At 30.6% G+C, this 14,724-nt stretch overlaps 3 protein-coding genes across 8 annotated transcripts; 2 read left to right on the plus strand and 1 right to left on the minus strand.

Annotated features, from left to right (window-relative positions):
• The first annotated feature begins 246 nt into the window (after positions 1-246).
• Positions 247-10,928, plus strand: LOC100863928 (uncharacterized). The gene is made up of 7 exons (XM_003693013.4): positions 247-1,322; positions 4,503-4,861; positions 5,710-6,003; positions 6,744-7,035; positions 7,751-7,946; positions 8,708-8,856; positions 9,095-10,928. Exons 1-7 carry the CDS (start codon positions 1,226-1,228, stop codon positions 9,241-9,243), a joined length of 1,536 nt encoding a protein of 511 aa, XP_003693061.1. The 5' UTR covers positions 247-1,225; the 3' UTR covers positions 9,244-10,928.
• Polr3H (RNA polymerase III subunit H) lies at positions 10,900-12,086 on the minus strand. Its single transcript, XM_003693017.3, has 5 exons — positions 11,777-12,086; positions 11,514-11,697; positions 11,300-11,440; positions 11,109-11,230; positions 10,900-10,997 (listed from the first exon to the last, which is right to left on the minus strand). Exons 1-5 carry the CDS (start codon positions 11,885-11,887, stop codon positions 10,944-10,946), a joined length of 612 nt encoding a protein of 203 aa, XP_003693065.1. The 5' UTR covers positions 11,888-12,086; the 3' UTR covers positions 10,900-10,943.
• LOC100864046 (ribosome biogenesis regulatory protein homolog) lies at positions 11,544-13,818 on the plus strand. 6 transcript variants are annotated; one of them, XM_086909925.1, is made up of 6 exons: positions 11,544-11,706; positions 12,344-12,505; positions 12,579-12,837; positions 12,920-13,221; positions 13,298-13,471; positions 13,562-13,818. In XM_086909925.1, exons 2-6 carry the CDS (start codon positions 12,351-12,353, stop codon positions 13,689-13,691), a joined length of 1,020 nt encoding a protein of 339 aa, XP_086766051.1. In that variant the 5' UTR covers positions 11,544-11,706; positions 12,344-12,350; the 3' UTR covers positions 13,692-13,818. The 6 variants fall into 6 exon arrangements, with proteins under 6 accessions (XP_086766051.1, XP_003693062.1, XP_086766049.1 ...); XM_003693014.3 differs by lacking the exon at positions 11,544-11,706 and adding an exon at positions 11,778-11,987; XM_086909923.1 differs by lacking the exon at positions 11,544-11,706 and adding an exon at positions 11,830-12,129.
• Positions 13,819-14,724: the final 906 nt, after the last annotated feature.

The raw sequence follows: 14,724 nt of genomic DNA on the forward strand, positions 1-14,724 counted from the left end.
CGTATCGAATCGTATAATTCGTTATATCCCTCTATCCTTTCTTTATCTCGCGCGATACGCATCATTGCCATTGACGCAATGCTTGTTTCCATTCGATGAATGGTTTACATAGTTTCAGACAATACCGATAAGTACATCGGTTCACCGTTTGTCAGGCGTAAAAAGTTGATTCGCGCCTGGAAACCACACAGTCTCGTGCAGCTCGAGTGGGGGGCAGCCGGACAAGTTCAGCGCTAATATCGATTCAGTCTCGCACAAACCACCCCCATGTACCGTGCCCGTTGCAGCAGCTCCACCTTTTAACTTTGTTTTCCGTTCGGTGTCATGACTGACACATAAACAGAGATAGAAAGAAAGAGAAGCATCGCGGTAAAAAAAAAAATCGTGTGCATCATGCACACCGTTCTCCACGAACAGAACGGACACAGTGACGCGTTCTATTCTTTCAACGAGTACTGGGAATATATATTAGACACGAACGAGATCATCGTCAATAGAAACGTCTCTGCCAATAATACTTATCGATTCAGTAACTAGTCTTGAAGAGACATTCCATTGTTCGCACAGTTTACAGTGAGGTGATCAAGTTTATTCATAAATTCAATTCGTAACCAACGGGCAACGCAAATTATTTTGTTCATCTTACACAAAGAATATTTTTGAACGTGTACTTGTATCTTATCTCGCGACGTTAATCCGTCATTACGCTTTTTTCTTCCATTTCAATTTTTTTTATCCTAGACGTTCGCGTCTTTTCCCTATTCTGGTATATACATTTTTCGTCGTATAGTTCGCGCGATTGTTACACGGGTTGTCGATTAAAATAGATCCTTCCAGTAAAACGTCCATCATCGATTCGCCGCGTGCGATGAAGGGTTGCGTTCGTTTTTCTCATTACGCGTGTTGATAAAATCTATAAAATTTAAGAAGACTGTTCAAAGTTATGATCGAACATTTTTCATGGGATTACCGATCGAATCCATGCGCTTGAGGATCTCGCAATTGTCGTGTACACAGCGTAAAGACTTGCGAACGCAAGTGGACGAAACAAGCATAAAAAGCGGAAAGGTGGTGAAAGAAATTGGTGTAAACCCGAAAGATTGAGTATTTGTCCGTGTGTTGTTCGTCGAATATGAAACGCTTCAATCACGACCACACGCATCCCTATTCGTCTTGACTAGAAATTGTGGCTGAGCAAAGAAAGTGCGTCCTCGCTTCTTGAGAAATGTCTTCAATATCAGCGCAGGGGGTCGTCGAAAGAGCCAGCGCCGAGTTAACCAAGAGAATTAACGGTCTGGGGTTGAGAGCGTCTAAACATCATGGTTAGTAAATTCCTAATTAATAATCATTTGTTTCTTTGTAACTCGAGCATAGTGTAAAGATCGTATCTTATATGTATTTAAGGAAAATGAATTGAATTAAAAGAGTGGTCTCGATTTTTAAAATTTGTTAAAATACATTTTCATTCGTTATTTACTTTTTTTTTTTTTTTTATTTTAGATAAGATTAAATACAAAAAAAAGTAAAGAAAAACAAAATCAAAGAAAGGGCAATATATTAATCATATTCAATTCTCAATACAATATTTCGTTAAACTTTTAAACCAATAAGAAATTTTATTAAATAATTCTTTAATTATTTCCCCTTAGACTTCATCTCTGTAGTCCATTTTATCTTTTGAGCAAATAATCTTTTTTACTTAAGAATAATTTACGATTGACAATTTTAATTGATGATAATATTGAAATTAAAAAATAATTTATAATTATCGATTTCAATTCAATTTTTTAAAATAAAAATGTTCTAACACAAAAATCACAGGTTAATCAATTGTTTTCCCCTTCCTCGTTGCCCAATTGTATTGAAATTTCAAACGATCATCGAAATAAGAAAAGGTAATTCACAATTTTGCCTCAATCGTTATTACATAATCGAGATGAAGAATTGATTTCTGTTAAACCGCAACCTCGAGCCGCTCCTTTAACCCGCGTTTCTTAATTCTCCGCTATGCAATATCAGCCCAACTTCGTATTGTCCTTCGGATTCTCATCCGAAATGCTCGTTTAAAACCATTATGTACCTTTAGACGCAATCTGAACTGCAATGGAATCGATAGCATTCGTTCTCATGCACATAGAAATGTAGAAACCAAACTGACCATCTCGTAATATTTCATTTCGTTTAAAAAATTTCCCTGGTTTAAAATTCGGTGTACAATTCGGTTTTAATCCTTTGCTCGAGTTTTCCCATTTTCTTAAACCTTATTTAAAGGTTGACTAATTAAACACTCTTGATCAAATTGATCAAATCACTATTATCAAAAGAATTTCTCGAATTTTTTTATATAATCTTATCATATAAATTACAAGATAAGTAAAAATAAAAATATACAATCTCTTTGTAAAACAGTTATATAAGCAAACTCTCGCAAATAAATTTCATACATTTTAGAATTATATTCGAGTTAAAAATATTAAAGAAAAATAATAAATATAATAAAATTTTACAACGTATAAATTGTTAATTTATTAATACTAGTTTGTGATAAAAAATAAATATCCTCAAATAAATCCATCATGATTAATCTTAACGAATTTTATCATAAAAAAATATGCTGTTTCAAATTACAGTTGCAATCGTCGAGCACAATCAATGAAACATTGTTGTATATTTTCAACGTAGCGTATGAATTTATTTTTATTTTAGTATTAATCGTTAATTATATCGTGAGTAATATCGTGTCAATCTACTACGGATCAAAAATATCGATATATCGATAATTTGTCGCATCCGAGGGAAGGTCGAGCATCGAGTATTTGAACGAGAATCAGAGAAACAAAAGAGCACGTCTGTTTCAGCGAAAAAACCGTGACATGAAAATAGATTTATTTCAACGCTTGCAATCACCATATTCCCGTTAATCTCGTACGATTAATAAAGTCGGCCAGGATTGGTGAAAATTTTCCTCTGGGACGATTAATCATCCGTGTTCATGCCTCAAACGACCGACAATCATCATTCGTTCGTCAAAACGTGGAGCTATGAAAATAATCTATTTTTACGCGCGTTTTCATGATGGTTTTTTTCAATGTTGCAGGAAAATAAATTGCAGTTAAATAAAAAAACGTAGCGTCGAATCAATATTTTCTTGGTTTCCTTTAAAAGAAATTATCAACAAAATTTGTTAAAAATTATTTTTTTTTTTATATATATTTTATTTATTTGTATGTAAATCTAAAAATAGGTTGTTCGAAGAAGTGATCAATACAGACGATGAAATTTGAAATGTCGTACCGTTTAGAAAGTCATTGTTACACTACGATGAATTCTGTTCGAATCACAATTTCAACAGCCAATTATCGAACATCAATAGAATAATTGTTACTTCAACGGGAAAAGTAAGAAACGTATCGTGGAATACAGTATTTTGAAATATATATTTTTAGTTTTGAAATAAATAATTCCATAACAGAGAGTAGAATCTGATTTAATGGATTCGCAAAAAGAGAGAAAAAAAAAATGCTCGTCATACGATAAAGAGATAGAGACAGGAAATAGAGACGTACCCAGAGCCAAATAGGACATACTGTTCGAAAATAAAACGAAAATAACTGCTGCATCTTCGCAGCGAGTTTACCTTTGCAGAAACGCTTTTAAAGACAAGCTCGCCAATGTAATATTCCATGCAAGTTTTTCATTTCTTTTTTTAACAATCGACAATCATGATTTAATTAAATTTACAAATTGCGTATTAAGGGACAACATTATTTGAACAACTGATGATGTTTTAAAAGAAATTTGCATAAATTATTCTATTTATATTCTATAAATCGATAATTGTTAAACATCTTAAACGCCTATGAAAGGATATATTTAAAATTTTCGATTTACATCGAGGATATTCCGTACGCGTTCGTGGATATTAAGTATTTGATTACGAGTGTTTGCCATCGGGAGAATAAATATTATTTCGGATGAATTTAAGAGAGCCTTGAATATCGAAAAATTTTTATCGAATCCTTTCCATTATTTTGTTCAATCGATATTTCATCGTTTCAAACAAATTACGATATAATACAATACGTTGGTCGCAATTGGTTGCACAGAATCCCAGACTATAAGACTTTCGCGCATCGGTTTCAAGATGTTAGCGAGCAGCGCTATTAAACTAACACGGATAGTACGATTATCATCTTGAAGAAAAAAAAAAAAGGAAACTGCACTTGCATACATTTTTTTCACAGAATTAACTCAATTAAGGAAGTTCTCTTAACAAGAGAAGAGATTTTCATACGTGTATACGAAAACTGTACATGTAACACCGTTCGAATTACTTAGCTTAATTAGAAAACCCTCGTTAAAATCCCATTTAAAACGCGCATTATTATTATTTCACTTCATTTTACCTCCATTCCTTTGCGTAAAATAAAAAGGAAGAAAGAAAGAAATAAAGAGAAAGAGTAGAGGAAACGACGTTTAAAATAAACGAGGAAATGTTTCAGGTGGGGGAAAGGCGAGCGTCATGGAACGCGTTACGCACGTGTTCTGCGGTAGCGGAGGAGTTCCGTATACGAATTTGCAGAGCGCGAACAATGCGAACGCAACCCCGGAAAAGCCGAGCAGAAGCGTGCCAACGTCGATGAGTAACATGCCATCGGCGAATAACAAGGGGTTGAGCAACATCGGTACACCAAGCAGGGCGAGGATATCGAGGAATCGAGGGAAGAACGTGCCTCTGGCGAGTGGTGGGACGGGTGGATACATCGCGCCTACCACGTGGGATCAGCTGATGCAAGATGATCATTTCCTCAGCAAATTCTTTCTCTACTTCTCCGCCATCGAGAGGAGGATTTTGGCTCAGGTGCCAGCGATCGAATGATCGTTATTAATCAAACTTACTTGCGGATGCGTAATCGTAGCTCGCTCTTCCTTTTTCTTTGAACGTGTCAACGTGTTCCATTCCCGGAGCGAGAGGGAGGGGGAGAGGTGAAAATGTTTTTCTTGGCAGAATATCTCGAAAGGATATCTTCGTGAAAGAATTATTGTATGAATAATTGCAATTTTTTCTTATATTATATTTTTGTAAAGGAAAATCATGAATATCGGAAAAATATAATTAATTATTGTACAAAAAGTAGAATTCTACTTTTGGTTTAAGAAAATTTAATAGATATTTTTTACAAATAGGATGAAAATGGAACGATCAAACATGAGGTTTTCGTGTATTCAATTATTTTTTATATCCTTACAATACTTTTAATTTATATTTACAATGCGATTAATAAAAAAAGATATATATATTTTCTTCTGCTCGATAAAAATTTCTTGAAAGGAATGGAACATTCGATATTCTTGGTATTTCGCAAAACTGGAGGATTCACAATATGGATTAGACAATAGTTGTCTTGTTGGGCATGTAAGATTCTTCTTGATCATAAAATAAATCATTTGTGATTAAGAGAGTCTTGTGAGACGCTTTGTCAACCGATATATTTGTTTGGCAGTAATCGTCACTTGGCTTCGCATCTTAATCGTGGATTCACATAAATTTGCAATAAATTATTCCTTCATCTTTTTATTTCCAACACTTTCTATTTTCACTATTAAAATTTTCCATCATTTTGAAATTTTCTATTATTGAAATTCTCCCTTTTCTGAAAATAAAACAAAAATTTAATCGTACGATAATATATATATATATATATACAGGTATGCTTAAGATGGAGAGACATACTTTACGCGCGGCCTCGACTTTGGGCAGGCTTGGTACCCGTAGTAAGATGTCGCGAAGTACGTGCCATGCCTTCTACTTCACGCACGCGTCTCTACGCCTCCTTAGTTAGAAGAGGATTTCATTCGTTGGTTCTTCTCGGAGCATCGGACGAGGATATCCCGGAACTGACGCACGGCTTTCCATTAGCGCAAAGAAATATTCATTCGTTATCGTTGAGATGTTGCGCGGTGACCGACAGGGGACTGGAAGCTCTCTTAGATCATTTACAAGTACGTATATAAACTAAATTAGAGAGTTTAAATTAAATTCGAAGAAATATGTATATACAACTCGTTACAAAATATCACTTATCTCTTGATTCCGGAGATAAAATAGCGAAAATATTTTATTGATATAATGTTTAATCGCTATCAATATGAATAGATTTCCTCATGAAAAGACCATAATTTAAATGAAAGATACGAAAATGGTTTGATCTCAATTCAAACAATTAGAAACAATTAGAAATGAATTTTCTTTCAAATTTATTTTTCTTTAATTTTCAAGATCAAGAAATAAATCGTTAGATATAAGTTATCATTATCATTGGATATTTTGTGTTCCATAATTTTATGACCTTGAAAAAAAATTTTTTTTCACCGTGTTACCTTTTTTTTTTTTTTTTTTTTTTTAACTTTTTATCGACTTTTATTTTTAGTTTCTCGTAAGTTCTCTATATAGGGTGTCTCAAGATATCAATCAAGTAGGAAATGATTCTATAAAAATAAGTCGGAGAGGAAAAATGAAATATTTATATTTAAAATTTTGTTTTCAATTAAATTAAATGTTATGTAATTAAATACTATTCCTTGTATATTATTTACATCATATTATTAATTAGATTGTGATAAATATTAAAAATTAAAAATTGTATGCATTCGCAAACAACTTTAACAAAATATTCTTCCTACGGATATTTCTTCTCCTTCAAAATTTTTACCATATCTAATTCTTTTTTCCACATTTTCAGGCATTGTTCGAGCTTGAACTAGCAGGTTGCAACGAAATAACGGAAGCCGGCTTGTGGACTTGCTTAACACCTAGAATAGTATCGCTCTCCTTGTCGGATTGTATCAACGTGGCTGATGAAGCCGTCGGTGCTGTCGCTCAATTACTGCCGAGTCTCTACGAGTTCTCGTTGCAAGCTTATCATGTAACCGACGCCGCCCTTGGATATTTTCACGCAACCCAGAGTAGCTCCCTTAGCATCCTCAGGCTGCAATCCTGCTGGGAACTCACCAACCATGGTATAGTCAATATTGGTAAGAAATCGTTCTTTTTAATTTTTACTTAACTCGATTCAATATCTATCTGGTTGTAATGCATGTTATGGATTAGAGCCGTTAACCGTGAAATGTCTAGAAAGTAAGTAATGGCCTACATATTAGTTCAGAGAAAGAATCTTGTTTAGAATCTCCTCGATATTTTGGACAGCTGTACACCTTGATCCGAGTGGACAAAAATTAATTAGGCATTCAAATGTGTCACATAAAAATTCTCGAATTCAAGAATTATCGAACCATGAATCCGGGCTGTTTCTAATATTTTATTAATATTGACTTTTATTATCATAATAGTTGTTATAATAATACAATATAATCGTTGTACAATATAATTTGAAAAGATATGTGAACGATTATTCAAGAAAAGCAGGACAGTTACGACACCGTTCTCCCAGGATCCAGGTAGAAATAATTCATGATAGTATGAAATTAAGATAAGTGGTCCACGCATCCAGCCATTATAAATTTAGAATTAAGAAACCGCTTTATTTAGCTTTCATGCTGTCACCAACAGCTCAGACTCACGCTCCTAGATGAGTAAAACATAGACAATTCGAGGACAACGACCGATTGTCGTTATTTATACGATAGCTTCGTATTGGTCTAAAAAAAAAAAAAAGAAGAAGAAGAAGAAAAGAACAAGACGTAAGTAAGAGAAAATGAATCATTTATTTTTTTCGTTTTATTTTTCCAGTACATTCCTTGCCCAATCTGACTGTCCTGTCGTTATCCGGATGCAGCAAAGTAACGGATGACGGTGTCGAATTGATAGCAGAAAACTTGTCCAGGCTTCGTTCATTGGATCTGAGCTGGTGCTCGAGGATCACCGATGCCGCCTTAGAGTATATCGCCTGTGATTTGAATCACTTAGAGGAGCTTACCTTAGACAGGTGAGAATTGATTATAAGAAAAGACGTCCAATCACAACCAACGAACAACCGTTTCATTTCTTTGTATTGCTCTTTTTTAAATCGTGTTAGCGACATCGTAGCGTGATCCACCATAGTAGTGTGTTTAGACCGTGGTGAATCCATACGATCCATTCATGTTCTAAATACTGAACACGTTAACGAGCGTTTCTATTTACGATCGACTATTATGCAATGCCATGATGAATCATGCGATCGTAAACGCATTCAGATGTTTAAAGACAGTACTTCCTATAAGCGTCAAACATATATATATATATATATGTTTGTACATATGTTGAATCTTTCAAATAATATATTTGATTGTATTTAATGCTGCAATTATAGAAAAAGTTTATTTTATAAATCATACATATATGTATCACTTTCAAGATGAACTTGGAATTTGAAACACTTTCATATACATACCAATATATTATATATTTTAAATTGATTGACAAAATCACAGAAACCGTATTTTGAATAATTGGATAAAGAAAAAATCCTGTATTAATTGATTTCTGATTAATAAAGATATTGTAAATTTATTTTATATAATAATATATCTTCTATAATTGTGCGATAAATTTGTAAAAGATATTTAGAAATTGAATTAAAATGTAATAGGAAAAAATCAAAAAAGTCAAAAGAAACAAAAATGAAAAAATTTAAAAGTTCTATATTTAAGAAGAAATTCAAAGGTGAATAGTTTATTAAATTCTTCTTTTCTTCTTCTCATATAGATGTGTGCACATCACAGACATAGGTGTGGGCTACATTTCTACAATGGGATCATTGAGCGCATTGTTCTTGAGATGGTGCATTCTGCTTAGAGACTTTGGACTTCAGCACTTGTGCGGCATGAAATCCTTACAAGTACTCTCTGTGGCAGGTAAGATCAAACTAAGACGTACCCTATATGATGCATTATATTGCATACATCAAAATTTAAAATACGAATCTTTTTCTTTAAAAAGAGAACAATCAATGATCTGATTGCTATAAAAAGAAAGAATCAAAAAGAACCAAAAAGAAAAAGTAATATTTTTTAAAAATTTATCTAGAATTTTATATACATATATAAATAGATAATATAGAATGAAATGTTAAAAAATATAAATTTTCCACAGGCTGTCCATTGCTCACAAGTAGCGGATTATCCAGTTTGATTCAGCTTCGACATTTACACGAGTTAGAGCTAACCAATTGTCCGGGAACATCTCAGGAATTATTCGATTATTTGCGTGAACATCTGCCCCGCTGCCTAATCATCGAATAAATTATGCTACAGTAGAAACAACAGGCAACAACAGTCCTAGTAATACCTTTGCGTTCCAATTCAGAAAAGTTTCTATTTCTATAGAATGCGATGGCAAAAAAATGTTTTATGTAAAGCAATACTTAGACAAGGATACGACGATTGTATTTATGTATAAGAGGAGCTGATGCGATATAATAATGATGCAGATATAAGAAAGAAGCAATTGACGTCCAAACTTGAACACTACCGCATATTATTGTTCTCTCTTGTAACGATAAAGGGTATAAAAAAAAAAAAAAGAAAAAAAGAAACACTAGCCTTTAAAAACATGCAAATGTTAACACTAAGATAGCATGTAGACATTTTTAATACACCAGAGCTCCTATATGAATCGCACTCCTTTCTCGCCGATGTTTAGAACTTTAGATCGAATTGTACGGTTCGATTCGTTTTGTTATTTTTCTTTTTCGTTTTTTTCGTTTTAAAAATGTTTGAAAAAAGATACGAAAAAAAAAAAAAAAAAAAATGCAAAAACATGCGCCTCTCGGTAATTCGATAATCTGTACAGACTTTTACACAAGTCCCCGCTTGATAATAGAGAATAAAGAAAAAAACAAACGAAGAGACAGTTTAATTATAATAGATTCTTGTTAAAAAGAAGAAAAAAGATATAAAAAAAATAAAAGAACGTAGAAATTATCCGACGAGACGACAGACTCAACAGTTAGAACTGTGATAAATTTTTATTATATGTATACCATTCTACTTCAACTATGTTTAGGGCGTTGTTTAACCCGCTTCAACGTTCGAATGTGCGTGATTATTGAAAAAAAAGAAAAAACATTAGTCGCATTGCTTTTTGAAGAAAAAAAACAAACAAGTTACTACTTTAGAAATATCATTAAAAAAAAATTAACAACATAAAAGAAAAGAAAAAAAAATCAGAAAAACATTCCGGTTGCACGTTGATGAATATTTTTATTTTGCATTATTCTGCGAATTTTGATTTATTCGACGATGTGTTTGCTAAATAAATGAATGAAAGAAAAAAGAGAAAAAAAACGTTAAAAATCATTGCACATATATGTATTGTCTAGAAGAAAAGAAAAATTTTTAACTTATATTTTACCTATGTATATTCTGCTGTCAAATAATGTTAATGTTTCCTACATTTAAGGCTTACATCTAGCTAAGTTTTCAAATGTTTTTTCATTAAATGTAATAATATATCGCAATATAGAAAAAAAAAAAAAGTGTTTTACGTGTTTATCTATTTCGATGGTTATTTAAAATGAATCAGTGTCAGACAAATACTATACATCTATTCCATGTCAGCACATAAGATATCAAAAGGGAATTATTCGCCACTATTGTAATTAAATAAGTGCAATATTTTTTATGTTGAGACTTGCACTACTAAATAACTTCTGTATAACAGTTCAACACGATCTCGACTTCTACCAAACTGAAATTATTTTTTGCGTGTTACAACATGTTTAGCACATAACATCTTTGTATATACTGTACAAATATACAATTAATGATTCTGTTACCAATCAAAACTAAATATATAAATATATCCGCACAGTCGAAATTCTATCTGAGATCTGGTTGCATGAAGTCCGAATCACGGATATAACTTATAAGAGTGATATATAATAACATGATGGAATGTGCTGTGAATAAAAATTTATTGATCTGAATTTATTTTTGTATTCTTAAGTATTTTCCCACCATGTAAGCAATCCAAGACCTGGCTCATCAATAGCACCCTACAATATAGAATTAAAATAATCATTAATTTTAATTCAGAATCAAATCATTTTATATGATCATATCGATGACCGATATTTTCATAATATTTCTAAGGTAAAGATACATACTCCTAAAGTATATGGAGATATATTTTTGGCTTCTGATGTTTCAGTCTCCCCAGATATATTTGGTCCTGTAGGTAAGGCTTCAGTAAATGTTTCACTTACTACTCTGAATCGTATAATTTCTCCTAAAATTTATACATAAATCAATTGATATATTTTTGTTTTATATAATTTAAATTTTTAAAATAATTTACCTGCATCCATAAATAAATCATGTTTTTCTCCATCTCCAGTATCATATTCCCATACCCATGCTTGTTCCATTTGATCAAATCTCGATGGATGTTGCAATTTGTGAGGTGGAATCACAATATCTTCAAAAAATCCTAATGTTACTGAGAACAAAAGTTTAATGGTAAATAAAATATAAATTGAAATAAAAATAATAATATTGTATGTAAATATTACCATGGACACCATCAATGCTACAACTACGTATTTTTCCTATTAATATTTCCTCCATAAATGGACGGAATACAATATAACGAAATATTACTTTGGTATGAGATGCACCATCGCCGGGAAAAATATATGATTCTTCAATTTTCGTAATGTCATGAAGAGCGATACAAAGACCAACATTAAGATAAACCTTTAATAAGTAAATTAATAATTTTATTTGAGTCTATTAAAGTTATATCAAAAAATTTAGATAAATTGCGATATTTTACCTTATTAGCTAACTTTCTATTAAGTTCATCTGTAATAGCATCGTTCAATTTTTGCTTGAATTCCACTGGTGGAATCCTAACTGTGTCTTTCAATTCCGCAAGAACAAACATTAGTTTATTATAAAACAACAAGTAGTTTTAAAATATAAAAATAATTAATATTTATTATATTAATTCACTTTTGTATATTTATATTGGCAAATATACTAATGTAAGTATATATGATTATATTCTATCAAAAATATTATGTGTTTTCGTATCGAGTGTAATACGCAACAAAGAAAACTGGATTATTGTCAATATAACCTCTAATACACGTGCTTTAAGACATTTAAATAGCGAAACAGAAAGAGGTATTAGATTCTACTCAATATTTAATCATATGAATATTTGAGATGAAAAATGTAATACATATACATATATATAATGTAATATATTAAAATATATTACATTAAATATATAATATATAATGTAATATATTAATATTAAAAAACGAAAATTGTTTGTTTATATTATAAATATTTAAGAATATTATTCGTATTTTAAAAAAGATTTTTTTTTTAACAGACAAACTATGGATAGCAAAGATGTTGTTAATTCAATTTTAGAAAATAATACAGAAGAGAAAGATACCCGAACTACAATAGTAAATAAAGATATAGAAGTTGAAACAGATTTAGGAACTCTTTTGGCATTAGATTACAACAATTTGGATTTAAAAGCAATAAAGTAACCTTTTTTTGTATTATATTTTATTTTTGGAATGATTTATATATATTTTTAACTAGCTTATTTTTTATAGATCACAACCTGAAGAATATTTAAAAAGTTTAACAAGGGATAATGTGCAAATATTGATTAATAAAATTTGGGAACTTCCAACAGAACGTATTGATGAAGTAATAGTAGCAAAATTACCTAAACAAAAATTTATATTACCAAGATCTCGTCAAATTCCAAAACCTAAACCTTTAACAAAATGGCAACAATTTGCTAAAGAAAAAGGTATTAAATCTAAAAAAAAAAGTAAATCTAAACTTAAATGGGATGAAGAATTACAGGTAAATTATTGATTTTATTTATATTAAAATTTAGCTTATTGATATATAAATAAATATTCACTTTATTTTGATACTTTTACAGAAATGGATACCTACATTTGGTTATAAACGTAATAAAGCCATAGAACAGAAAGAATGGTTGGTAGAAGTTAATGATGAAGGTAAAGCCATGGAAGATCCATTTGCAGCTGCAAAGATGGCTAAAGAAGAAAGAAAGTCTAAGAATGAATTGCAAAGATTACATAATATTGCCAAGGCAAAAAATATAAAAATTCCTAAAGTAGGACTTCCTACTAAAGAACATTTTTCTGATTCACAACAACTTTCACAAGCTGTAACTATTGCACGTACATCAACAGCATCTCTTGGAAAATTCCAAGATAGGTATATTATATCATTAATATTATATCATTAAAATATTAAATTTATATATTTACATATATTTAATATATGATATTAGGTTACCAAAAGAAAAAGATGCAAAAGGGATTGCCAAACAAGTTCCAGGTATGAAAAGAAAAGCTGAAGAAATTCCTAAAAATTTACAAGAAGAAAAAAAACGGAATACTAATCTGGCAGACAGTATTTTGAAGAGTAATACTAAAATTCTTTGTGAAGACTTTTCTGTACCAAAGTATGTTTTCATATTCTTTACAAAGTTAATTAATTAATTACAAAAAATTAATTAAGAAACACTACATAATCAAATATATTTAATTTTTAGAACAAAACCACTTAAAGTAGATAATAAAAAAAGTAAAAAAAGAACAAAAGCCAAGGGAGGAAAAAAACCAAAAGCAGGTAAAGGTCAACGAAATATGAGACTTAAAGTTGGAGGTAGAAAACGAAGATAAAAGAATAAATATTCAAATTTATTTGTTTAAATTTCAATTATCGTAATTTACAAAGTTATAATCTGAAATATATGATAAATATATAATAAATATACAATAGTAAAATAAATATTATTCATACAAAAAATTGTGTTTAAAATTTTGTGATTTCCTTTTAAATAATTATATTTTCGAAGTTTTAAAAGAAAAATTTCAATATTCAAAGTAAATAAGTTAGACTTACATTTATATCATATCGTACAATTTATAAATAACTAAAATCACGTATTAAAAATATAATCTATCATTTAACAATAATTAAAATAATAATATTCAATAGAAATAACATATATGTAATGAGATGTGCGTAACATGATAAGTATTCTACTTTCTCTTAAACTTAAAAAATAAGATAGAATAAGATAAACATATAATAATATAAATAATAAAATAAAAAATATATTCCAGAAATAAAATATAATTAAAATATAAATTTTGTATCAAAAAATGTATCAAAATAAAATTAATCAAAGATAAAATATAATCTATATATCGTATATTCTAATGAATTTTAATTAAGAAGTTTAGTTAAATAATCGTGAATAAAATGAAAGGATAATTACGAGTCGATAAGGCAGGTTGTCCCTTAGCCACAGAATCAGGGTAATGCGAAAAAGGTGAAAGGTCAAAAGCAATACGGGATATCGACTCGGAGAAGTCGAGAGAGCGAGGTAACCTGGTAGCGGGTGTAAGGGAGGGTAAGTGCAAAAGCGGGTTGCCCTAGAATCTGTAAGGGGTTCCACCCCGCATGTGATTTTATACGTATTGTATATGTGTACATGTTCAATGCTATCTAAACGAAATACAAACGCATTAGGATACCTTGTGCAATCTATATGTTGAATGGTAAATACGTTAGATTTCTGAATTTCATTTAAAATTGCAATTCTGTTTGCTCATTATAATTTCAACATTTTATTTGATATTATATAAGAAATATTAAATAATAAATTTCATTGAATTTAATATATCGTTGTTGTAAGAGAAATAAGGG

Source organism: Apis florea, unplaced genomic scaffold (genome assembly GCF_048593485.1).
Source record: "Apis florea isolate Af1SG1 unplaced genomic scaffold, ASM4859348v1 contig_3170_pilon, whole genome shotgun sequence".
NCBI classification, from domain to species: Eukaryota; Metazoa; Arthropoda; class Insecta; order Hymenoptera; family Apidae; genus Apis; species Apis florea.

Coding starts and splice junctions, on each gene's coding strand:
- LOC100863928 (XM_003693013.4), top strand. CDS start 1,226: ATGTCTTCAATATCAGCGCAGGGGGTCGTCGAAAGAGCCAGCGCCGAG. Junction 7,036..7,750: donor CCATGGTATAGTCAATATTG/GTAAGAAATCGT, acceptor TTATTTTTCCAG/TACATTCCTTGCCCAATCTG. Junction 8,857..9,094: donor ACAAGTACTCTCTGTGGCAG/GTAAGATCAAAC, acceptor AATTTTCCACAG/GCTGTCCATTGCTCACAAGT.
- LOC100864046 (XM_086909925.1), top strand. CDS start 12,351: ATGGATAGCAAAGATGTTGTTAATTCAATTTTAGAAAATAATACAGAA. Junction 12,838..12,919: donor AATGGGATGAAGAATTACAG/GTAAATTATTGA, acceptor ATACTTTTACAG/AAATGGATACCTACATTTGG. Junction 13,222..13,297: donor CTTGGAAAATTCCAAGATAG/GTATATTATATC, acceptor ATATGATATTAG/GTTACCAAAAGAAAAAGATG.
- Polr3H (XM_003693017.3), bottom strand. CDS start 11,887: ATGTTTGTTCTTGCGGAATTGAAAGACACAGTTAGGATTCCACCAGTG. Junction 11,698..11,776: donor ATAGAAAGTTAGCTAATAAG/GTAAAATATCGC, acceptor TACTTATTAAAG/GTTTATCTTAATGTTGGTCT. Junction 11,441..11,513: donor TAGCATTGATGGTGTCCATG/GTAATATTTACA, acceptor TTTTGTTCTCAG/TAACATTAGGATTTTTTGAA.